Below are 27,003 nucleotides of genomic sequence, written 5' to 3'. Positions count from 1 at the left end.
TAAACACAAAAAAAATCCTCCTGAATTTTTTTATTACTTCAAGCATAAAGAACACAAATACGAAAACGAGAATGTAATTCCCCAAAATTCATAAGCATGATTTTCATGTTTTCTACGAAATAGGTACGCTTCAGTAAACATCGTTTTTATTTTAAAATTAAATGTGATTTTTTTTTTGGCGGTGGGCTAGCAATTGTTTTCTAGTGTACACTTATTCTAATCATCATCTTCGTGTATCTTTGCCAAGCTTGTTAGATCGGCACAAAGAACCAGTCCTCCAGTCAGACAAAGGATGCCTATTCCTAAGTATCCAATCTGAGCAGCACTTGGTCGGGAATCATCTGCGCATGTCAGAGATCTTCTATAAGAGCTGGTGTTTTTAGTGTCTACAGTTAGATTATTTCTCAGTTCCTGGATTCTCTGTTGGACAGTTGTGATGTTGTATACCACTGTGGTAGAAGTGATGCATGGACCAGCCACTTAAAAGTAGAAATTACAATCTTACATGTAAACACTAACTTGGTAATAGTATATAGATTCTTTTACTTCGTTTTAAACAATAAAATGCTTTTTTGTTTGGTATTACTGGAATTAACGGAAGCAGGTGTTGCAGAAAAAAATAATTAACCCGAGTTTATATTTATATCTGTTTAAATAATCATTTAAAGTAGGATTAAAAAGATTAATTATTGTATTAATGATGCGAACGTCTTTATACGTTTCATTGATGGAACAGCCACTGATCAAGAAATCTGTACTGGCGACATGCCTACTGTAATTCATGCAGTAATTAACGCAATGGGTTTTCTTAATAAATAAAGGAGAAAAAATTCAGTGGATGTAAATATATATGCGTGAAATGATGTTTCAATGTACACATTTAAAACAAATTCTTATACACTGTAGTTATATGTAATTTTTTTTTGCTACATGAACTCATAAGCTTACTTTGCTTTTTCTGGAAGGTTTGTTGATGTGAAAAATCCATTTTTGAGTTAGAGAAGATCGAACTCTCTATTGATTGGGTTTTACTATCTTTGTTATTTTATTTTTCATTTGGTGTACATGTCACAGTTGCTATTTAATTAGATACTTTATTAATAATTCATATTTGGTTAGCGCGCATTGCTAATCAAACGTAGCGCTGTTTGTGTGAATGAGTGCCATGTGTGAATGTTTTGTTTGTCACGTGATGTTTCTATTTTTAGCTTCCCAACCGACCAGGTATACGAGTACGACCAGTGGACCAATGACAGACCTCTATCTGATAATTAATATGCATGTATACTAACTTCGTGCACTATATAAGCGCTTATCCCGCCAAATAAGTTATCCATTAGCTTTTACCTTCACGGTTTATGAGGTCTAACCATTTATGAAGTCATCGAGTTATACGATGTCTTGATTACTATTATAATAATATTCATCATTTTATGTTGCTGGATACCTGGTAAGATTAAATTCTAATGATGTAAATACTTATATCAGTTTTGATAATACGTAAAATATCTTAATGACAGCGACGTGAATTTTCATGTTGTGTAATTTGTAACATTGTTTAATGTGCCGTATTCGTCTCTTGTTAATGTGTGTGTTGTGAGAGTGTTTTCTATGTTTCTTTTTGTTATCCACAATAAAACATCATATAAAACCGAATCCAGCGTTTTTCTGAAACGATTGACCCTGTGACATACAAAAGGCAGTTCATTTTTAGAATTTTTTTTCTTTCAGTTTCTTTATGCGATGTAAAGAGTACGAGGGTTGTTCGATATGTATTGTGTATTGTACGATATCTCAAAAGCATTCGATTCAAATAGTCAAATGGACATTACATCCCTTCAAAGTATTCTCCGTGATTTGAAATACACAATTTTAATCTCTGAATCTATTTCTGAAATGGTCACGGTACGCTGATTTAGGTATACCTCTGAGGCACTGACTGACGGCTGAGCCAAGGGCCTGTGGGGACTTGTATCGACGACCAGATAAGAACTTTTTCTTTTTAAGTTTTGGAAAAAGGAAAAAGTCGCATGGTGCTAGATCCGGAGAGTATGGTGGATGTGGCAAGACGGTAACCTTCTCAGACTTCAAAAATTGTTTCACAAGCTCAGATGTATATGATGGAGCATTATCATGAAGAAGGCGAACATGCCTAAATCACGACACAGGACGTCGTTTCTGATAATATTTTTTGAGCTTTTTCAGTACAACATCTCGGTAATACCGACCTGTTACACTTTTGCCCTTCGGCACCGGAATTTGTACGGCTAAACCATCACAAGAGAAGAATATGCAATAAAGGACCTTCTTTGTGTCCTTTGTCTTTTTGGCAACTACAGGCCTTCTACCGTGTTTGGTTAGCCATAATTTGTTTCCAACTTTTCTTACTGGTTCGAAATAGTGAACCCATGTTTCGTCACCGGTAACTATGTTTGCAAATTGTCTTTGATTGAAGTTTAGAAACATTTTTAGCAGTCGCTTAGCGGTTTGTATTTGTACCTTTTTTGGTCATCTGTCAATATACAAGTATGAGGTATCCATCTGGCAGAAATCTTTCGTACTTTCAAAATACGCCTCAAAATGAAATGCACCCGCGATAGCGAAATGCCAACAGCTTTGGCAATATCACGAATCGTGTACCTGCCATCACTTTCAATTATTTCCTTGACTTTTGAGACATTTGTCTTGTCTGATACAGTCACAGGTCGACCCGATTTTGCTGCATCTTTGTCGGACTCTGTGCCAGTCAGAAATTTCTGTTTCCACCTACGAACTGCCTCATAAGATACCTTATCAGACCCATAAACTTCCCCCAATTCAGTAAACATAGGTAATCAGAGATTACAGAGCTCACCTCAACGAATGTTGTCTTTAAGTAAGGCAAATTAAGTCACACAATTAACCAACAAAAAGTGTACATCCAAAAATGCAAAATTTATGCAATTTTGATACTTTGGAATAGACCTATATAAAAACTTAAAACTAGTTCTTCATTATGAAAATGTAATTAAAATCCAGCATCTGAAGCAAGATTGAGAGTTTTCATCCCTTGATGCATCATTTGTGCAACTTTGGTTTATATAAGCCGTATAGTTTCTTGGTGATAGACCTGCACCCATAACTTTTACGAGGTCTATTGTCTGGAAAATGTATGTCGAATTCAGCATCTGAAGCAAGTCCATTAGTGTGCATCCTAAGATGTATCATCCATGCAAGTTTGTTCAACATAGAGCTCAAAGTTACTTGGAAATGAAACCTGTATAAAACATAGGTAATCAGAGATTACAGAGCTCACCTCAACGTGTGTTGTCTTTAAGTAAGGCAAATTAAGTCACACAATTAACCAACAAAAAATGTACATCCAAAAATGCAAAATTTATGCAATTTTGATACTTTGGAATAGACCTATATAAAAACTAAAAACTAGTTCTTCATCATGAAAATGTAATTAAAATCCAGCATCTGAAGCAAGATTGAGAGTTTTCATCCCTTGATGCATCATTTAAGCAACTGGTTTATATAAGCCTTATAGTTTCTTGGTGATAGACTTGCACCCATAAGTTTTACGAGGTCTATTATCTGGAAAATGTATGTCGAATTCAGCATCTGAAGCAAGTCCATTAGTGTGCATCCTAAGATGTATCATCCATGCAAGTTTGGTCAACATAGGGCTTAAAGTTACTTGCAAATGAAACCTGTATAAAATAATTAACCTTTCCACTAATCCAGAAAATGTAGGTCAGATTCAGCATCCGAAGCCAGCCTAGTAGAATGCACCCTTAGATGTACCATCCATGCAAGTTTGGTCATTATAGGGCTCAAAGTTACTTGGAAATGAATCCTGCACCATAAACTTTAACCTGTTTACTCGTCCAGAAAATGTAGGTCAGATTCAGCATCCGAAGCAAGTCTGGTAGTATGCATCCTAAGATGTACCATCCATGCAATTTAGTCATTATAGGGTTCATAGTACACTGTACCTTGAAAATGAAACCTTCACCAAAAACTTTAACCTGTTCACTCAACCGGAAAATGTAGGTCAGATTCAGCATCCGAAGCAAGGCTGGTAGTATGCATCCTGAGATGTATCATCCATGTAAGTTTGGTCATTATATGTCTCATAGTAACTTGGAAATGAAACCTGCACCAAAAACTTTAACCTGTTCACTCAACCGGAAAATGTAGGTCAGATTCAGCATCCGAAGCAAGTCTAGTAGAATACATCCTAAGATGTACCATCCATGCAAGTTTGGTCATTATAGGGCTCAAAGTATCTTCGAAATGAAACCTTCACCAAAAACTTTAACCTGTTCACTCAACCCGATGTAGGTCAGATTCATCATCCGAAGCAAGGCAGGTAGTATGCATCCTTAGATGTTTCATCCATGTAAGTTTGGTCATTATATGTCTCATAGTAACTTGGAAATGAAACCTGCACCAAAAACTTTAACCTGTTCACTCAACCGGAAAATGTAGGTCAGATTCAGCATCCGAAGCAAGTCTAGTAGAATACATCCTAAGATGTACCATCCATGCAAGTTTGGTCATTATAGGGCTCAAAGTATCTTCGAAATGAAACCTTCACCGAAAACTTTAACCTGTTCACTCAACCGGAAAATGTAGGTCAGATTCAGCATCCGAAGCAAGGCTGGTAGTATGCATCCTAAGATGTATCAACCATATAAGTTTGGTCATTATATGTCTCATAGTAACTTGGAAATGAGACCTGCACCAAAAACTTTAACCTGTTCACTCAACCGGAAAATGTAGGTCAGATTCAGCATCCGAAGCAAGTCTAGTAGAATACATCCTAAGATGTACCATCCATGCAAGTTTGGTCATCATAGGGCTCAAAGTATCTTCGAAATGAAACCTTCACCAAAAACTTTAACCTGTTTACTCAACCGGAAAATGTAGGTCAGATTCAGCATCCGAAGCAAGGCTGGTAGTATGCATCCTAAGATGTATCATCCATGTAAGTTTGGTCAACATAGGGCTTATAGTTACTCGGAAATGAGACCTACACCAAAAACTGCACCAAAAATGTTAACCTGCACCAAAAACATTAACCTGGTCATTCCTTTGCTGAAATTGCAGCATCTGAAACTTTGACTGGTACAATGAAACACACTAGCAACATCTTCCATGCATGTCTAATCAATATAGGACATAGAAGTACTTAAAAAGAAAACTGCTCCAAAAAACTTAACCTTAACCCGGGACGCCGACACCGAGGGTATCACATAAGCTCCCCCCAACTTCGTTGAGGTGAGCTAAAAACTAACCTTTTCACTAATCCGGAAAATGTAGGTCAGATTCAGCTTCTGAAGCCAGCCTAGTAGAATGCACCCTTAGATGTACCATCCATGCAAGTTTGGTCATTATAGGGCTCAAAGTTACTTGGAAATGAATCCTGCACCATAAACTTTAACCTGTTTACTCAACCGGAAAATGTAGGTCAGATTCAGCATCCGAAGCAAGTCCGGTAGTATGCATACTAAGATGTACCATCCAGGCAAGTTTAGTCATTATAGGGTTCACAGTACCTTGGAAATGAAACCTGCACCAAAAATTTTAACCTGTTCACTCAACCGGAAAATGTTGGTCAGATTGAGCATCCGAAGCAAGTCTTGTAATATGCATCCTAAGATGTACCATCCATGCAAGTTTGGTCATTATATGTCTCATAGTAACTTGGAAATGAAACCTGCACCAAAAACTTTAACCTGTTCACTCAACCGGAAAATGTAGGTCAGATTCAGCATCCGAAGCAAGTCTGGTAGTATGCATCCTAAGATGTACCATCCATGCAAGTTTGGTCATTATAGGGTTCATAGTATCTTCGAAATGAAACCTGCACGAAAAACTTTAACCTGTTCACTCAACCGGAAAATGTAGGTCAGATTCAGCATCCGAAGCAAGTTTTGTAGTATGCATCCTAAGATGTACCATCCATGTAAGTTTTGTCAACATAGGCCTTATAGTTACTCGGAAATGAGACCTACACCAAAAACTGCACCAAAAATGTTAACCTGCACCAAAAACATTAACCTGGTCATTCCTTTTCTGAAATTGCAGCATCTGAAACTTTGACTGGTACAATGAAACTCATTAGAAACATCTTCCATGCATGTCTAATCAATATAGGACATAGAAGTACTTAAAAAGAAAACTGCTCCAAAAAACTTAACCTTAACCCGGGACGCCGACACCGACGCCGAGGGTATCACATAAGCTCCCCCCAACTTCGTTGAGGTGAGCTAAAAATCTGCTTTACCGCATTACCGAGTTTTGCGCGAACTTTTATATAATCTATAATTTCTTCAATATTCTCAACCCTTTTCCCAACCATTTTTACAACAGTAGTCAACGACTGGCTCTATTGAAATGACGATTATTTTATAACCATGTGTAGATGAAGGCTCGTGTTTATACTGTTGGCATGGTATTGAATAGAGTTATCCTGGCGTATAAATATCGACGAAATCGTGCAAGGCGTTATCGCGCTGTGGTACAATACACAATACAAAGCGTATTGTAATTTATATGTATAGAGTTAGTTAACCTGCACAGTCGAAGTCCGTGGTTTCCCAATGTGTACCGTTACATGTTATCAAACTCGGAGCTTTGTTGGACTGGAAACCAAGCTGACAGGAATATAAGGTGCTGCTATTAGTCGTCTGTCCGTCGAAGAGTTTGTAGGAGTTTAGAATGTCATTTGGAACTGGACAAGACAACGTCTGACCTAATTAAGAAAAAAGATACGATAACAGTAAAAAAAAAATACAAATTTAATATAAGCATCAACGGTTGACCTTTTTATGCACAGGAATTACGGGAAATAGGAAGCTAAAGTATGCAAGATAACAGTTGGCCTAATTTATATAATAGATGGGCAAAAGAAAGCAAAGAAAAACGCACAACAGTGGATGGTTGAACTTATTATGCACAATAGGAGGGACAATAGAATGGGTAATACTCAGTATAAGACCGCAGAACATTAACTCGCAAGACTGGAAATATGCAGATTACGTATTTCTATCTGTTACAATGATAGACAATGAAATGGTTCGGGTACAATTCGACGCGGACGCGGGAAAAACATTGGATTGAAATTCGAGTTTGAAATTCATTTTCAATCCACCTGAGCTACGCTAGAACGGAAGGTACGTTATTACTGATTGACCGAGAAGACAAATAATTCCAACTTTGGTGTAGTTTGAAAGGGTGCGTATCATTACCGCTACATTTTCAATATTTTCATTACCGCTACATAGTCATTACCGCTACAAAAAACCTTACGTTACCGCTACATAAAAAAGTATACATTACCGCTATATTGCCTCTTTTCACCCCTACTAATGTTATTGTGATTTAAATTCAAGACACGTGGTTTAGGTTGATCTATTCAAAGGTTATAGGGTAGAACCGGTTTTATAAATAAAATTGGCAGTAAACATGCTATTGCTATAGCCTGTTTCTTTTGAAAACATGTCCTGTAATAAATGTTTCCAGACCTTTCTGAAAGACTTTCATGATTTTCAACAGAAAAAGGGTGGCTTAAGGAGTGGGTGTTAAAATAACATATCTTATACTTTTCGGCCAAAATTAGAGCTCACTAGTGACCGATTCGCTGGTAAAAATGTGCATTATCATCTACACTGACAAACGTTTGTTTGCCTTATATGGCTATTGTTATAAATGCGCACAGAGGATCTCACCACGAGCAACTGTCCAATCGTTGAATGAATAACAACGTTTACGCAAAATACATGTTTACATTTTACTTCGAACACGTAGTTCAGGTCAATCTACGATCATGTTTTAATAATATGTAGTTTGTGTCTAGTTCAGAACACCAGCGCTTCAAGGGGAAGGAAAACAAGCAGCATCTCTTATGCATTTAAATGGACAAAACTTTGTTTACGTACGTGATCACGTGTTTTGGCCATGGATTGTATTCACCGATAGTACAACAATGGAATTAATACAGACGCAAATCGCTTTTGCAGTATGACTTTCAGAAACCTAGACTTCCGCCGTCTTTATGAGCATGAAAATAATATTTTTAAAAATGCTTTTCATTTACCATAAGATTTTCCTTTTTTTTCAAGCGTAAAATTCCTGTAGCATTCGTAGTAACCCATAATGCAATATTCATTCAGCTGATTGGTCAGTTAAAATCATGCTGGGGCCTCATTTGCTAATCTGTCGCCAAAAAATATAGTCCCGGTTCCGATGCAAAAATATTTGTCCAAAAAGAAATTTTAATTCATGACTGCAGAAAATTGTATTATAAAGAATATTTATTTAAGTTTGAATGAATGTAAAAGAGATCGATTGATTGAATTACATTTCTATAGACATCAGCTGATTCTAGGATGGTGAAAACTGAAACGCAACATAACTTTTCTGTTTACCATGCCTCCACGTGCTAGTCACTTCCTAGCCACATTTCCGTGAATAATTTACCCTATCTCGCTGAAGTCTCGCTAACTCTCGCTAGAGCCCTGCTAGAGCTACTAAGAACTCATCGGGTTTTATAATTTGCAGAACACCGAAAAATAAAAGGTTCCGAACACATTAGTAGGGGTGTCTTTTGTTAGCCAGCCACTTATGCGTGTACAGTACAACCTATACATGTACATGCATAAGACCCATTCCTCCTGCTCATCACGAGGAGGTGAAAGTAGGACTTTGAACAGGATTGGTCTTTTTTTTTTAATTAAAATCAACAAATAATTCGTCGAGGTCTGTTTTGCAGCTGCTTTTGCAACTCTTTTCAACGTATCTCCACAATTTTGAGTTTTTGAAAGTCTTTATAAATCTTTATAAAAAAATCAATAAGTAAGCCGGCATTCCCTCGATTTGTAACAAACTTCTCAATGGTGTCCATAATGTTCAGATGACGCCAAATAATTAAATTCCGACTGCAGAGTTATTTATATATATGTACTCATTCTGATTAGATAGTGAGTGAATTCTGTAGATTAGAACTCATGTAAACCGAACTATACCTGGCTAAATCGATATGTAGCGGTAATGAGTTGTTTTTGGCTGATTCAGTATGTAGCGGTAATGAGTTGTTTTTTGCCGGAAAAATGTAGCGGTAATGATCGGTCGAAAATCTGACAAAATGTAGCGGTAATGAGTTGAAATTTTTGGCAATGTAGCGGTAATGTTGACCTCCCGTTTGAAAATAATGTATAAATCAAGATATGAAGGGAAAAATATTTGATTTCTGTTTGGTATAATTTATGTATGTGTGCGTTGAAGGAGGGGGGGGCTTAAGATAAGATCAGATAAGATTTATCGATACCAATTTGGGGCCCATCAGGGCATACAAGTAATAAGAAAAAATATACAAGAAGAAATTCAAAATTGATAGTAGCAACTAACAAAAGACAAATGATGATACAGCAGTTGGGGATTACAACATAAACTAGTTCTAATTGTAACGGGGACCGTTACAGATGTTCCCCAAACGCTCCCCAACTCCCTTTTTGTGCAAATTTCCTTTAAAACTTTTTTCAATATGCTTAGTATCGCAGGATTTCATAAAAGAATTTTAAAAGCTACAATGATATCAACTTTTTGTCATTTAACGCATTGTTCTCAAATGCACGTGCATGCACATGCAAGGTGATCATGACATGTTGTCTAAACCATTAACATATCTTTATATTCCAGAAATCAATAAAAAGTCATAAAAATATAAATTTTACCGTTTTTCAAACATATTGTTCATTTTACGCATTGCGTGTGCGCATGTGCATGCAAGCACGTCCTTGCATTCAATTTTGATAGCAATATCATGTAGGAATCCATAATACCTATTCATATTCAAAACTTCATCCTATTTTGTTGAGAAACAAGAAAGATATAGGCATGTAAAGTTTCAGCCAATCAGATTGCAGCACACGTGGATTTATTTGCTTTCATGATACACGTAATTCTTATATATCATGCGGTAGATCTTATTATATGTGACAAAGTTCAAAATTTCAAAGGATGATGACGTAAAACAAGAAAGATATTGAGACTTTAGTTTCAGCCAATCAGAGCAAAGCGCACGTGCATGCGCGTAAGATCTTGCAATTTTGACCATGTCATCTTGTCCATACTACTACTATATTCATGCATTGTGAGTTTCAAAAAATTCCATCAAGAAATAGAAAAGTTACGGCTTCATCCATTATCTTGGTAATTTCACATGTTGCACGTGCGCGCTCTTGCCAGCACACGCGCATGTAGGTGCTTTCATGAAAATTATTATATATCATGCTGTAGATCTTCATATTGTGTGACTAAGTTCAAAATTTCAAAGGATTATGACGAAAAACAAGAAAGATATTGAGACTTTAGTTTCAGCCAATCAGAGCGAAGCGCACGTGCATGCGCGTGAGATCTTGCTATTTTGACCATGTCAACACGTCTATACTACTAATATATACTTATATTATGAGTATCAAAGCATATAATCAAAAAATAGAAAAGTTACGACTGTATCTATTATTTTGGTCATTTCACGCGTTGCACGTGCGCGCTCTTGCAAGCACGTGCGCGCAAAATGACCTTCGTTCCGCAAATCTACATAACATGCCTACTGACCCTAAAAAGGTTTCACCTAATTCGGACGTGTAGTTTACAAGATCATTCGCGGAAAAGATTTTCCCAGGAAGAAGAAAAATAATAATAATAATAACTAGTGCTAATTGTAACGGGAACCGTTACAGATGTTCCCCAAACGCTCCCCAACTCCCTTTTGGTGCCATATTCCCTGTAATCTTCATTAAATAAGACAAACTCTGTGCATTTTTGACTTTAACAACGTTTTCCCAAAAGGATACTAATTATATTCATATTTTAGCATTGCCCCCAAGCGCATGTACGTGAATGCATGTGCGTTATGACCATATCATCTTGTCTACACTATCTATATATTTTATTATACTATATATTAAAGCATTCAGTCCAAAAGAAATAAAAATCACTCATTCAAGTTTATTTTTAATTATACTCGTTCTAAATGCACGCACGTGCGTGCACGTGCATGATGACCATACCTTCTTGTAGGAGTCCTTTACATCTATCTCTGTTCTAAATCCCATCCGGTTTGGTTGAAAAACAAGAGAGTTATAGCCATATCAAGTTTAAGCCAATCAGATTGCAGCACACGTGCATACGTGTGATTTCATGAATATTTTTCTATACCATATTGTAGGTTATCCTAATGCATGACTATATTTTAAATTTCAAAGAATTTCGTCAAAAAACAAAGGATATATAGCCATTTAAAGTTTCAGCCAATCAGATTACAGCACGCGCACATGCGCATGCTTTCATGAAAATTCTTTTATATCATGCTGTAGATATTCATAATGTAGGACTATGTTCAAAATTTCAAAGGATTATGACAAGAAACAAGAAAGATATTGAGACTTTAGTTTCAGCCAATCAGAGCGAAGCGCACGTGCATGCGCGTGAGATCTTGCTATTTTGACCATGCTATCTTGTCTATACTTCTAATGTATCCTTACATTATGAGTTTCAAAAAATTTCATCAAGAAACAAAGGAGATATAACCTTTTAAAGTCAAAAAATAGAAAAGTTACTACAATATCCATTATATTGGTCATTTCACGTGTTGCACGTGCACGCTCTTGCAAGCACGTGCGCGCAAAATGACCTTGATTCCGCAAATCTACATAACATGTCTACTGACCCTAAAAAGGTTTTACCTACATCGGACGAACAGTTTACAAGATCACTCCCGGACAAAAAAGTACCCAGGAAGAAGAAGAAGAAGAAGAAGAAAAATAATAATAACTAGAATCTTGTTGCCATGGCAACAAATAAGTCTTCCGTTCTTCTAAATCTGTTAGAATTTGCTTTTTTCTCTGCAAAAAACATAGATATCATATGTACTCTGAAAGAAAAAAAAACTGAAAAAGGTCTTTCAGTACTTAAGGTACTTTGATTTTCATGACCAATCTTGTTCTTATGCATTTTGGCACTCATAAGAGCTACACGTGTATCATAGACAAACCAACGGACGAACGAACACCGTACTCTCATAAACTTCACTGTGTTTATGTTCTGGCACAATTGTGATGGTGTTATAAAAATGTCATGAACTAAGTTAGTACCACATTAAACGTAAAGTCGTTGATTTTTACAGTAATACTATTGAGATTTGTCAGCAGAAAAATTATTCAACTACAGGAATTATTCAGCAATCGATTAATTGATTATATGTTGTTTAATGTCCCTCTCGAGAATTTTCACATGGAGATCTCATCTGACGGACCGGTCTCCATGTCCCACAACTGAAGTCCATAATACAGATATATGATGCTCTAGCCATGTTTTTATTTTATTTTTCATTTCTCAAATTTGTTGCATCAGATTTTCTTAAAGATCATACTTAATAAACATCATTTCGAACAACTTTATTGCAATGCATACAGCGGCCGGTGATTTTGATTGACAGGTCAATACATGTGCACTTACTGTAATACTTCTTAAGCAGAAAAAATATACAGAGAGTGACTATGACGGACTATGAAATCAGAAAATATTTAAGAAAGAATGGGTACAACTGATATAGAACTGATTTTTTGTCTATGAAAATGGATAGGATAATCAGGATTAAAAGGGAATCTCTCTCTCTCTCTCTCTCTCTCTCTCTCTCTCTCTCTCTCTCTCTCTCTCTCTCTCTCTCTCTCAGACATGTAAATTTCAGTATCTTGCGTAATGAAATATCTACTATTATAGAATATGAATTCTGTATACATGTTAATGGTAATTATAACCAAATGTTCCAGATTTAATTGTATAACGAATTTATAATTCAAAGGCTTATAGTTGCAATAATGTCTCCGAATAAAATCAAGAGGGGGGGGGGGGCTTCAAAAGAATTACATACTCGGTAATTTTATGTTTTATGAATTAAAAGGAAAATACTTAAGGTTGCATGTACATACATATTATTATATAGCATTGCATAAAATTGTGTTCATTCGTATACTTTATCTAACATATCAACAGACCTTTGCAGATGTTTTTGTATCATGTTTTTAGCGTAGCATTATCTCACAGAGAAACGCGTAACTTTCACATAATGTTAACCCTTTGAGTACTAGTATTTCACAAAAAAAATTTTCTCATCTTTAATAACTTCTCGGTTATATAAAAGTATAGATCATGTATAATAAATAAAATCATAAGACTTTTAATCAATGAAATATACGTGTCAAAACCAAATCCAATCTAAAGATTGATTTTCTTTCTTTTAAGTTGCAGATATCAATTTATTTCTAAAGGCTTCACACCTACTCTTCTTTCTCTCAGTCCCCTTTTGAGTACATATAATATTTTAGAATCGAAAATAAAACTCGGATTCCGGGATAATTTAGCATACAAATTAGAAAATGAATTAAGAATATTTTTTTTTAAATATAATCATAACTGCCATTACAGACTTACACTACACTGTCAACTTTAAACTATACATATACTGAATGCGGTAACCAACGTAATCTTTCATGCAGAAGTGGATTCGGAAACTCAAAGTCTAATTATTTTTTTTATGTGAAAAGTGTGGATATAGACGTCTGCGACGTCATGGATACTACCTCCGCCTTTATCTCGAAAGTTCTATTCCCACTTACAAGTCAGAGTTATCTATCTTTGCTCATTGTCACTACGTAAATAGAGAAAATGAATTTATTGACGGAACCTTAAATCTCCAAAATGCAGAATCCGATTGAATAAATAATAAGTTTAGTAATTTTGTAGAATAATTTGTATATACATCGCTGTAATGTATACTGCGTACAATATTATTTTCTTCAAAGTGCTTAGTTGACACAGAACGGATATTTTTTTTAGATAAAAATTTGTAAATCAAAAACTTTCAATATACAGACTAACACTACACAGCCAAATTTAAACTAATATGCATATAGTGAATTAAGTAACATGCAAAAGAGAGAATATGAGAGCGTATATATGTCTCTAACGTCATCAATTACTATTTCCGCCTTTATCTCGAAAGTTCTATTCTCATTCACAGGTCAGAGTTATCTTTCTTTGCCCATCTTATACATTCTACGTAAATAGAGAAAATTTTGGTACCGAAAATATACAAAATGCGGAATCTGATTTAAAAACAAATTATATATTTAGTATTTGTAGAAAAATGTCTGTTTTACATAAGAATATCTTGAAAAAATATCTAAAAATAAAAAATTCAAAAATTGACCAAAAACAAATTCACTTCCGGTTCGGACAGGAAGTACTGGAAACACACGAAAACAACTTCAAAACAAATAGAATATCATGATCTAATACTCCTGTAAATTTCATATCTTTACCTCAAACCGTTTCCGAAAAAACTGCTGGACAAAAGTCCATTTAAAAATTCGAAAATCGGCCATAACTTCGGACCGGAAGTGAATTTTTCAAAAAACGGAATTTTATATAAACTTCATATATCAACCTACTTACATGAGAAAAATTGTGAAAATCTATCCAGCCATCTCTGAGTAATCGCGCTCACAAAATTTGGGAGGAATAATAATAATAATAATAATAATAATAATAAAAAGAAACAATACAAACACTATAAGTCTTCCGTTGTGAACGGAAGACTTAATAAGAAACAGAGTAAAAACAATATGTTCCCCAACTTCGTTTGGGGAACATAATAATAATAAGAAACAGAGTAAAAACAATATGTTCCCCAACTTCGTTTGGGGAACATAATAATCTACATACTGTAAATATAAGGCTTTTTTTACTAAAGTATAAACATTATTACTCTTTTGTATTTATTTGTTTCTTTTTTTAACATTGCATAATTTGCTATTTCTTATTTTAAAGATATTGATTAAAAAACCAGAAGTCTCTGTCGAGACTGTAGCTCTACTGGTTTGTACTTATCAAAAACCATTGCACTATTTTATGTATCTTTGTGTAGTCTACATGTGTGCCAACTAATTTTGAAATCAAACTAAAACTGTAGAAGGAGTAGCGTTTTAAAAGAATTTCACAGAAAATTCTATTTTTAGTAACCATGGTAACACCGTTCATCGAAATCAAAAACCGATGCACTATTCTATGTATCTTAGTGTAGTCTACTTGTGTGCCAAGTTAAATTGAAATCAAACCAAAACTGTAGAATGAGTAGCGTTTTAAAGGAATTTCTCAGAAAATTCTATTTTTAGTAACCATGGCAACACCGTTCATCGAAATCAAAAACCGATGCACTATTCTATGTATCTTAGTGTAGTCTACATGTGTGCCAAGTTATATTGTAATCAGACCAAAACTGTAGAAGGAGTAGCGTTTTAAAGGAATTTCACAGAAAATTCTATTTTTAGTAACCATGGCAACACCGTTCATCGAAATCAAAAACCGATGCACTATTCTATGTATCTTAGTGTAGTCTACTTGTGTGCCATGTTATATTGAAATCAGACCAAAAGTGTAGAAAGAGTAGCATTTTTCAGGAGTTTCACAGAAAATTCTATTTTTAGTAACCATGGCAACACCGTTCATCGAAATCAAAAACCGATGCACTATTCTATGTATCTTAGTGTAGTCTACATGTGTGCCAAGTTAAGTTGAAATCAGACCAAAACTGTAGAATGAGTAGCGTTTTAAAGGAATTTCACAGAAAATTCTATTTTTAGTAACCATGGCAACACCGTTCATCGAAATCAAAAACCGATGCACTATTCTATGTATCTTAGTGTAGTCTACTTGTGTGCCATGTTATATTGAAATCAGACCAAAAGTGTAGAAAGAGTAGCATTTTTCATGAGTTTCACAGAAAATTCTATTTTTAGTAACCATGGCAACACCGTTCATCGAAATCAAAAACCGATGCACTATTCTTTGTATCTTAGTGTAGTCTACTTGTGTGCCAAGTTATATTGAAATCAGACCAAAACTGTAGAAGGAGTAGCGTTTTTAAGGAATTTCACAGAAAATTCTATTTTTAGTCACCATGGCAACACTGTTCATAGAAATTAAAAACCGATGCACTATTCTATGTATCTTAGTGTAGTCTACTTGTGTGCCAAGTAATACTGAAATCAGACTAAAATTGTAGGAGGAGTAGCGTTTTGAAAAATTGTTTACAGACAGACGGACAGACAGACAGACAGACAGACAGACAGACGGACGGACGCCGGACGCATTACTATCGCATAAGCTCTTCTGGTCTCTGACCAGTAGAGCTAATTACCCAGCTTGATAAGCAACATGTCATTTTCATTAGACATAATCCATAAAAATTTTTCTTTATTTGTTAAAGTATAGAAATTTTTATTACTTTTAGCAATAATACTTTATTTTAAGCTTAATGATCTTTGAAATAAATAAGAAAGCTGTCAAACATTTTACATTGAAGACAAAACTAAAAAAACTCTTGTCATCCTAAAAATTAATTGGTATATACAAAACATGATCTGACTCGACAATTTTTTACCCCTCCCCTTTCTAGAATCAAATGACCGTCTTCTGAAAAACTGTCTTTTATGACTTTTAACAGTGTCCTAGGATTATATTATAGGCTAATAAACTCATATCAATATAAATTTCAACCAACATGTATTTGGGAATTGAAATATTTGTCTTTTGGATCATACGTTCACACTTTGCTTTTGAAAACAGCTCAGGTGGATTGAAAATTAATTTCAAACTCGAATTTCAGTCCAATGTTTTCCCCGCGTCCGCGTCGAATTGTACCCGGCCATTTCATTGTCTATCATTGAATGTTTTTGATTGTAACAGATAGAAATGAAGTAAGCTGCATATTTCCAATCTTGCCAGTTAATGTTCCGTGGTCTTATATACGCAACAACAGTTGACCTTATTAGGCAAAAAGACAAAATCATAATAACAAGCAAATTCAAAGAATTGTGGTCCCCCGCTTTCGGTGTCTTTTTGGGTGAGATGTCATTTTTTATGACATTTTGTTTCTAATATGAACGCTCTATCATAAGTCATCTATTTACAAATTATCACTGAACTCCAAGGTCAAGGTCAAAGGGTTAATGTTCTTGGTATCCAATGAAAAGTCTTTTTAAAAGGATTACATATATGTGAAGTATGAAAGCCCTAGCCCTTACCATTCAAAAGTCATGATCAAGGTTAAAGTTTTCTCATAAGTACAAAAAATCTCCAAGGTCAAAAGGTCAATGTTGTTGATATCAAATGAAAGGTCTTGCCACAAAGAATACGTATGTGAAATATGAAAGTCCTGGTATCTACTGTTCAAAAGTTGTGGCCAAGGTCAAAGTTTTTGAAAAGTAGGTCAAATCCAAGGTCAAGGTCCAAGGGGCAAAGTTCTTGGTATTCAATGAAAGGTGTTCTCAGAAGAATTATATATATATGAAGTATGAAAGCCCTAGGCCTTGACATTCAAAAGTTATGGTCAAAGTTAAATTTTTTTCATAAGTACGGAAATCTCCAAGGTCAAGGTCAAAAGGTCAAGTTGTTGGTATCCAATAAAAGGTCTTGCTACAAAAAATATATATGTGAAATATTAAAGTCCTAGTACCTACCATTCAAAAGTTATGGCCTAAATAAAAATATGGCATTTTGTGTAAAAGTGGGTCAAACTCCAAGGTCAAGGTCAAAAGGTCAAATTTGGTGTTACCCAAAGAAAGGTCTTGTCACAAGGAATACACATATGAAATATGAAAGTCATAGCTCCACTAAATCAAAAGTTATGGGCAAGGTTAAAGTTTTTGTGACGGACGGACAGACTGACGGACAGACAGACGGACGGACAGACGAATGAGATTTAATGTCCCCTCGCTTTCGCGAAAGCGGCGGACAAAAAAAGGATAATAGTTTCTACCGTTCAAAAGTTGTGACCAAGGTTAACGTTTTTAAAAAGTAGTTAAAACTCCAAGGTCAAGGTCAAAGGGTCAAAGTTCTTGGCATGCAATGAAAGGTCTTCTCACAAGGATTACATACGTGAAGTACGAAAGCCCTAGCCCTTACCGTTTAAAAGTTATGGTCAAGGTTAAAGTTTTTTCAGAAGTACGTAAATCTCCAAGGTCAAGGTCCAAAGGTCAAAGTTGTTGGTATCCAATGAAAGGTGTTGCCTCAAAGAATACATGTGTGAAATATAAAAGTCCTTGTATCTACCGTTCAAAAGTTGTGACCAAGGTTATAATTTTTAAAAAGTAGTTAAAACTCCAAGGTCAAGGTCAAAAGGTCAAAGTTCTTGGTATCCAATAAAAGGTCTTCTTATAAGAATAAAATATATGAAGTATAAAAGCCGTAGCCCTTACCATTCAAAAATTATGGTCAAGGATATATTTTTTTCATAAGTACGTAAATTTCCAAGGTCAAGGTCAAAAGGTCAAAGTTGTTGGTATTCATTGAAAGGTCTTGTCACAAAGAATAAATATGTGAAATATGAAAGTCCTAGTACCTACCATTCAAAAGTTATGGCTAAAGTAAAAGTTTGGAATTTTTTAGTAAAAGTAGTTGAAACTCCAAGGTCAAGGTCAAAAGGTCAAATTTGGTGGTACCCAAAGAAAGGTCTTATCACAAGGAATACACATATGAAATATGAAAATTTTAGCTCCACTAAATCAAAAGTTATGGGCAAGGTTAAAGTTTTTGTGACGGACGGACAGACTGACGGACCGACGGACAGACAGACGGACCGACGGACAGACGAATGAGATTTAATGTCCCCTCGCTTTCGCGAAAGCGGGGGACAATAAAACATAAATGACATGTACAAAAACATGGGCGGATACAGGATTTGTGATGGGGGTTGATGGTGGATAATTCCGTTCAGGCAGGGGTCACCTTAAGGCCCCCAGTGGCAAAGCACCCGTAAGCTCCGTGGTTTTCACGTATTTTAAGAGTAAAACCAGGCACAAAAATACTTTTAAAATACCTAGTAGTGTTTGTTATATTTATTTACCAAAGTATGGCATATGTATTATGAATATTAGTCATTATCATACTTTGATAATTTTAAATCCGCCAGTGAAAACACATAAATAAAATATTAAGTAAATGAAATAGAAACTACAAGGTCAGAACTACATGCAACAACGTTGTTAACATTGGTACTTATAATGTAAAACGGTCTTCATTAATTGAAGAAAAAAGTCAAATTCACTTACAGTCGCAAGTCGTTGTCAGTGTATTCCAGTCTGAAGTACATACAGCACAGCCGCAACCTGTAATATATACTTATCATCACGTAAAGGACACATGGTGGTGAATACTCTGATGTCAACAACGTTGTTGCGTTGGTTAAGCCACTTAAGTTAATTAAGGTTCGTGTATTTAAGATTATCTTTTGTACTTCTGAACTTAAAGGAACAAAGCTAAATGAATATGGTAATGGTTATACAGTTCTCAACAAATTGAAAATTCCAGTTCAATTAGCGTTCCACGCTCAAAGGGCTCATCACCTTAATTTCTTAAATTCTATGGTCGTTTTTAAGACCTATTTAGCAAATACAAGCTTTGTTATCGAATTTTAGATGTCTTGTAGGCCGAGGATGATTTCTCCTTCCATGCATCTACCCTATCCTACCTCGTGTTTTATACTCTGTTTACAGATTTGTACACCTTGAGGGTTTTTATTTAGGTCAGCCATTGTTCGTTTTCTTCAACTTTTTTTCCATAGGGACCTCAGTGGGAAAATTCCTCCAGCTTTTCCTTGTCCCAGTGCTCTGTTCTAAACTTACCCGGTAAGGGAGAGTCGGTTTTAATGACCTTTACTTTCACACTAGCTGTAGAAGAACTTTGTGACATATCTCCCTTTCCCCATGTTCCACCGACATATATCAGGAAATCTCCCGTGCCTGGGTACCAAAGATTAAATTCTTCCGAGTTGTAAGCATAGACCACAGCGCCTATCCTCCCGAAAAAAGTTGAGCCGTCACTGAGCGCTGAGCCTGCTGCCTCAAACAGATAGTTCGCGTTATTGCCCTCTAATGCCTGGGACTGGAATGAAGTTAAAATTGATTCTCCAGCAAGTTAAGGAAATACATTTGTATTGGTTAAAAGTTTCGTCATTTCTCGGCCTCCTAGACTTAATTCGAACAGATTGCACCCACAGGAGGGGCCTAATGAATTTTATTCAAAAATATGCATGTTATTCTTCCTTTCCGGGGTTTCTTTTTTTTATTATTCTTATTTCAACTTTATTCCAATTATCAACCCGTGTAACGGGAAGAAATATTTTGCGCTCTGATACATGTACCTTGTAGTGGGTTGGGTTAAAAATTACCAAGAAAAGATATAGAAACCGAAAATACAACCGGTCACTGTAGTCTAGTGGTAGTGCGTTCGCTTTGTTTATGGCCGGGAGGCCCAGGGTCGATTCTCATTCAAACCCAAGACATTTACTAAGCACAGGCACCTGACATTACTTAGTTTTCTTTTAATAAAAAAAATATTACCTATCAATAATAAACAAGGTGTTTATTATTAGGTCTGTGTATATTTTTTTATTAAAAGAAAAATAAGTAACGTCAGGTGCCTGTGTTAATATGGTACATAACAAAAATACTTCCGCACCAAGCACATGGCAGTGAAAGTGAAGGGTCTTTTGGAGGAGACCTTAAGAATCGAAGTTTCATTTCAGAATAGGCGTTGACACACATAAAAAAAACCCTGCTAAGTGGTCCTGAGTGCCGAGTTTAGGACTAAATTTGACGCCCTTCACCGCCATACGATGATTTCTCTTCTGTATGAGGTAAAAAATCTAGTCAGGGATGTTAAACATCAATCAGTCATTTCAAATCCAAGTAAGAGGAAGTAGGACCAACTTCGAAAAAGGAGGCGTGAAGTAGAAAAAGGGACTGAGAGTTTCAGTTCTTGTTTGCGTAAAAGTAGTTAAATCTGAGGAAAGACTGTATGAATTGACATATAATTTTTGAAATAAGAAATGGTTTGTTTCATACTGACCTGTACAAGGAATATATTGGTCTCTATACTGAAAGGCTGTGGCATCAATAGGGTACTAGGTACCATTATACCCGGACCTCTGGTGTCAGTTTGACTGAATAGAATGTCCGATGGCGGGAATTTCCAGGCTTGAATGTACACCGTGGCAGCAGTATAGAATTCGTTCCCTCCCCATCCATCAGACACACAGAAAACGCCCACTGAATAGGAAGTTTTTGATATGATATGTGACGGTTCAATGCTAAAACACTGAAAGATTTAATCTCGATCAACCCCCTCTTTTTATAATAATATTGCTTTTCTGACTCTTTTTTGTAAGCCAAATTCATCCCTTTCTAAAAGAAAAAAAAGAACATGATAGTATTTTCATTTAAAAAAAAATTCTACAACTACTTTTATATAAGGCCTCGGTATAATACTAAATCAGTTAAGACTATACATGTATACCTCTTCCTACACCTTCTGTCGCAGGCCATAATCGTATATCAAGGATATTATAAGCCATGATGACACCACAAACAGCGTTGTGACTCACCTCACCCACTTCTTTAAAGACTGTCCCTAGATCGGATGAAACCAAATCGTTTAATATACAATTCACACTGCATGTACCTGAATTTCAGTACACATATGTGGAGAGAGAGAGAGAGTTACCCTGAGCCTCGGATATGTATCCATTTGAGAGCTTTAGTTGTACAACAACGAAGTCTGGATAATATCCAATATGGTGAGGTATACTGGTTATACTGGCATCTGAAAATGAAAATAAAAATAAAGAGAGAGAGAGAGAGAGAGAGAGAGAATATCGAGCTGAAAAGAGATTCAAAATTTTGGTCACAAGGAGGATTGAAACCATGTCGCCAACGTGAATGCGCTTTTTTTTTTTACTTTTATATCCCCAACGCGCTAACAATTAAGCTAGAGTACTGCTCTAAATATACTTGTGTATACCACGGTACTTTTGCAACAGTCTGTCTAAGAATTATAAAAAGCATTCATAATTTCGCGCCAAACGCCACGAGTAAATATTCGCGCCTTTTCTTTGGACTGATCTATTAGATAGGTATGATAGCATCAATTAAATTTTAAAAATAAAACATTCTTAGCGCCTTTATTTTATTTCGACGTTAAGAAAGTATATGTAACACATTATACACATTACATATCGTATCTAGCCCAGTTACACTAAAGCAGTGAAACGGAAATTAAGTTTTAAGATTGACACTCAATTGCAACGTACTACTGTAACGTGTCGGATCTGAGCGGTCAGTAGGTCCGTGCTCGGATTACCTATATATAGATAATAATATGACACCTGCCTGGTGTCTTTAAATCAAATGACCTAAGTGCTTTGTATAATTATATATCTTCAGTAATACCGGCACCTGCCTTGTGCCATCTGATAATTGCCTCACTATACTCGTATAACTGACTATATAAGTCAACATCTATCTGCCTGGTGCCTCTTGATTTAGCCTGGTGTATTACTGCTTACCAAGCTGCCTATATAACTCTAGCCAAGTGGCTACAAGATACTTACACAGTATGATTTAACTTTGTAAGAGCTTCTCTGTCCTAATGACAAACCTACAGCTAGTATCACGCAACTATATTTCAACGAGTCACTTACTACAGCAACTTTGCACAATCCATGATTTGATCGTTACACCAATTGGACTCTGTACCAAAGTGAAGACACAAGCCAATTGGCTGTACTGCCCCCTTGTACCTCAACTTAATCAATGATCATAAGTTATCAGATATCATATTGATAAAATACAACAGACTGCCTTTCTTTTGGCAACACTATTATTATTTTCTAACAGAACATCATTTATCAATAATACTTGTATAATTCTTTTGTCAAATGACCAATTAATTACAATATTTTTATTGATTAGCTTTTATAATATAAACAAGAACCATTTCACTACTACGTGAGAGTCGAAGTAGTTTTTTACGTTTCATGTATCCTTATGTCAGAATCGTTTAATCAAACGCTCAGCTGCCTCCATAAACCCCTACTCGCGAAATGGCGGAGTTGACAGAGGCAGCCGCCATCTTGGGCCCGCTTCAGATTTTCAAATATTAATATCTAGATTTCAGATTAACCAATAATCAAACAACTTATATAGTAAGCATCAATAGATAGGTCTCTTTTAATATTCCAAAAATAAATAAAAAATATTGGAAAACAAAAAAGTTATAAAATACGCTTTTTTTAATTCGCTTGTCCTAACGACAGGAAGTACTGATCCTGGATAGCATATATCACGATCTATAATCCCTGAAAGTTTCACATTTATATCTTCTACCGTTCTTGAGATTAACCGTAGACAAAATGTCATTTTAAAATCAGGAAATGTCCCGTAACTTGGCACCAGATAAGAATTTTCAAAAAATCTCACGGAAAAAATAACTTCATATAACAATACATAATATCTGTATATTTCATGAAAATCCACCCAGTAGTCTTCGAAAATCGCGTGCACAAAATTTGGTGTACGGAAAAATAATAAATAATAATAATAATAATAATAAGAAACAATAGAATCACTATAAGGTCTTCCGTGAAGACGGAAGACCTTAATAATTCATAAAATATTGTTTTGTATTCCTTTTATAATTAATTAATACCTGATGTTGATACTGTGTATTCCCCAGCAGATGTGAAGTTAGCTGGGGGGAAATCACACATTCTCCATACTCTTACTCTGACGTCAGCGTTTGGGTAGTATCCTTGAAAGGGTCCGGCAAATGAAGGACCACCTTAAATAGAAGGAAAATTCAAGCGTTGTGATCTGTTGTCTTGTAAGGGCAAGATTCAGGAAAATTTATTTTACCCCTTACTTTGTTTACTCAAAATGCCTTAAAATAAAAAATATGACGTCATGATGCAGGGAGTATTTAAGGAAATTTTAAATTCTTCTTCTTCTTCAGTGGACTGTATTACTATAGTAGTAGTGCTTCAATTAGGGAAATCTGTAGGTCTGTGGTTGTATCTTCATTCATTCTGGAATCAAATGGGAGTTGAAAAAAATGACGATTTTCTCCTTGAACCTGGTACCTAATTCTTTTCTAGCTTTTTTACGCTAAAGCCAAACAATCAGTTCGGAGAGAATTGCATGGTTTCCTGTAGATTTCAAATAAAGTTAAGGAATTTTGATTTTATTGTTGGGGTTGAAACGGGGTCTAAAACGACATTAAAAGAAGGATCCTGTTTTCAAAGTGAGTAAAACACTCAAATATGGAACAGATATAACAGACTCTGTGGTGTTTTTTTTCAACTTCACTGGAATATATATGTATCAAGCAGACATATGAATGGAATATTTAATGTTAATTGATAAAACATCGTTGATACATGTACCAGTATACCTAAATCAATGCGAGTTGAAAGCACCGAAGAGTGCTTTCCTATTTTCTTTTAGAGCATTTGGAATAATTTCCTCTTCATTTGAACAGAAAAACAGGTCGGTTTATAAAGAAGCATAAATCAGTACCACGAGCAATTCTAACGGTTTGTTGATAGACTCCTTTATTTTCGAAGTACATGTACTTTTATGTAGAATCAGTGATTTTTTGTTAAAGACCAATCACTAATTTTTAAACTTCCTTCTAATTCTTTAATAACGTTCCTTTTAATTCTTTAATAACCTTTGGGGTTTTTGAGAATCCACACAATGCGATTTACATCTCTACTAGAATATGTTGTAGCATACTCAGTAAGTAAGTCTCAAGTTTCTCTTTAATTAATATCAGTTAATATTTTAACAAGGAGTAAATATGAAGGCTTGATTAAGAATTTGCTAGAAGCAGCAATGTACTGGGATTGTTTTGTAAGGCATTTATGAAGTATATGAATTCCGTTTACTATAGTACGTATCTATGGTAGATCGAACACACCCTGGTGGACTGGAGTGTTACAAAATAATGTGAAATCAGAGTCCAGAGTGGAATGGTTGCATTATGGTCGTTATGGCATGTCCATATGGAATATAGTGGAAAGAAGATGAAGGGCAAGAACACTTGAGAGATTCTGTTTGAAATTTTCGCTATCTAGGTAATGTAAAGTTTGATTATAATAAGAGAGTAATGTGGGAATATTAGTATCTCTAGTAACTGTAGGGCGTAACTTCTTGAAATTTGGCGGAATACTAGTACAGAGAAGGTAAGCGGTTAACCCTCAATGCACAAGTTACAGGATGTCTCTCACTAGAAGGGTATCTGTGATGGATAAAAAGATTAAATACAATCAAGATTTGTAATTTTCCTCACTGAAATCATCCTGTAAATATAGAAAAGTGTATGGACCCATGGACTGAAGACGCCTGACGTTTTAAGGATGAGGGAGTAAGTATTATCTCACATAAATACAATTTTTAAACTTACCAGTATAAGCAAAGACACCCCTGAGGTTCGTTGAGTAAATCATTGAATCAACAGGCGTGTATAGTTTAACCTCCTGGTCGTTGTAAATAAAAACAATTCCGCCAAAATCTCGTGGGTCGTCGTCATCTCGCTGACACGAACCAAAACCAGAAAAAATGTGTTGTTTGGTTCCCTCTGTTACTCGGATTTGAACATCCACTTTAGCTGGGTACTCGTTCAGAGGGTGGGGTATGACTTTAGGACTCGGTGATAATGCCGCGTAACTCTTCCAAGGACTTGTCCATGGGGCACGAATACAGAAGACTTGATCTGAAATGACAAGCTCATTTTATTACAACATTGACTGGAAAAGGTGATTTTCCCCGGGGGCTGACTAGTTACGTTAGGATGAAACTGCAAGTGCGCTTGCGTTAATCGGAATTCTGGGAAAAAGATTTGCACAATTTTCTCCAACCAGAGGACGTGCTTCTTCACACACACACGACCTCGATCTATTTATAGACTGCCTTGTTCTTCATCGTTCTCGACGAAAATTTATGACAGAAAAAGACTGTTCAGCTTCTAGATGGGATATTTGTCAGTTTTTAAATGATACTATGAAAATATTTCTTTGCTTCTAATAGATGATAAGTACATTTATTCCCTCAATCGCCATTGCAAGCAGAAGATTTAAATTGTGTATTCCTCTGGATGTCTGATGCAAGACTCCCTCGATCAGTATTCAATACCTTGCATAAGACATGTACGGGTCGGAATTCACACAACAATCCACTTGCCCAAAGGTCCCAAAATAGTGAAAAAATGATCAATTTCTCTTTAACACTCTAATGATGGAAGTTATGAAAACATCAGCTAGAAGACCACTGTAAGACAGAAAATTCTTATAATTTACATGATGATTGACGTGTAAGTGCCGCTTGTGCACGTGAACCGCGCCCACATGTGAGACCACAGTGGAAATGCGATAGCTGAGGGAACTGTGCTGATTTATAGACTATATATATTATGGGTCAACATAACCCCCCCCCCCCATGAAAGGAGAGAGGGGGGATGGATTCCAGTTTTTTAATCCATAGTTTTGCTATGATGGTAGACATCATCAAAGACATTTTGTGTACATGTATATATACGTACTGCATGTATAAACATATTTTGAATTTCCATTTAAAATTGTTTTCTGTGGCGTTCATTACTTTTTGGAAGCAATTCTTTTCTTTCCTAATAACACTAAAATGAATTCTTAAACTTAGAAATTAAATTAGATACAGATGCAGTATGCCCCCCCCCATCATGCATTGCCTCGAAAAGCACAAATGAAAACTGTTATTTAATAATATTTAAAAACAATCTAACACAAAGTCTACCTTCCTTTTATTCATCATAATCTATATCATTTTTATAGAATTTAACGTGATCTTAGTTTCCATGGTGGCTTTTGTTCATTTAACTTTTCTTACAATGGCATTTATTACATTTAAGGAACACAACATGATGGATAGATCAAATCATAAACCAATACAAAACAAGAAAGAAACTTTCTGTATTCCAGTGGCTGACACTCAGCTTTTTTAAAAAAGCTAACCTTGTTTTCCTATTACGGTACGAGAAAATCATTCACTTTTGATAAAATTTATTTCTTTTTATAGA

General features: G+C 35.5%; 1 protein-coding gene across 2 annotated transcripts; it reads right to left on the bottom strand.

The window, feature by feature from the left end:
• Positions 1-25,524, bottom strand: LOC134235014 (uncharacterized). 2 transcript variants are annotated; one of them, XM_062717099.1, is made up of 8 exons: positions 25,357-25,524; positions 23,602-23,733; positions 21,619-21,717; positions 21,412-21,525; positions 20,965-21,164; positions 19,740-19,998; positions 19,167-19,223; positions 1-479 (listed from the first exon to the last, which is right to left on the bottom strand). In XM_062717099.1, the coding sequence occupies exons 1-8, from the start codon at positions 25,397-25,399 to the stop codon at positions 217-219; spliced, it is 1,167 nt and encodes a 388-aa protein (XP_062573083.1). In that variant the 5' UTR covers positions 25,400-25,524; the 3' UTR covers positions 1-216. The 2 variants fall into 2 exon arrangements, with proteins under 2 accessions (XP_062573083.1, XP_062573082.1); XM_062717098.1 differs by lacking the exon at positions 21,412-21,525 and adding an exon at positions 6,566-6,745.
• Between the last annotated feature and the right edge of the window lie 1,479 nt (positions 25,525-27,003).

Source organism: Saccostrea cucullata, unplaced genomic scaffold, assembly GCF_032062105.1.
Source record: "Saccostrea cucullata isolate Sc308-1 unplaced genomic scaffold, CSIRO_AGI_Scuc_v1 ctg100, whole genome shotgun sequence".
Classification (NCBI taxonomy): domain Eukaryota; kingdom Metazoa; phylum Mollusca; class Bivalvia; order Ostreida; family Ostreidae; genus Saccostrea; species Saccostrea cuccullata.
This window is presented reverse-complemented; position numbering and strand designations above follow the sequence as displayed.

Excerpts from the sequence above, each read along its gene's own strand:
- LOC134235014 (XM_062717098.1), bottom strand. The coding sequence starts at position 25,399 with ATGATTTACTCAACGAACCTCAGGGGTGTCTTTGCTTATACTG. Across the intron at positions 23,734-25,356 it reads GGGTGTCTTTGCTTATACTG|GTGGTCCTTCATTTGCCGGA; the intron begins GTAAGTTTAAAA and ends CTTCTATTTAAG. Across the intron at positions 19,224-19,739 it reads AACCGACTCTCCCTTACCGG|GTTGCGGCTGTGCTGTATGT; the intron begins GTAAGTTTAGAA and ends TATATATTACAG.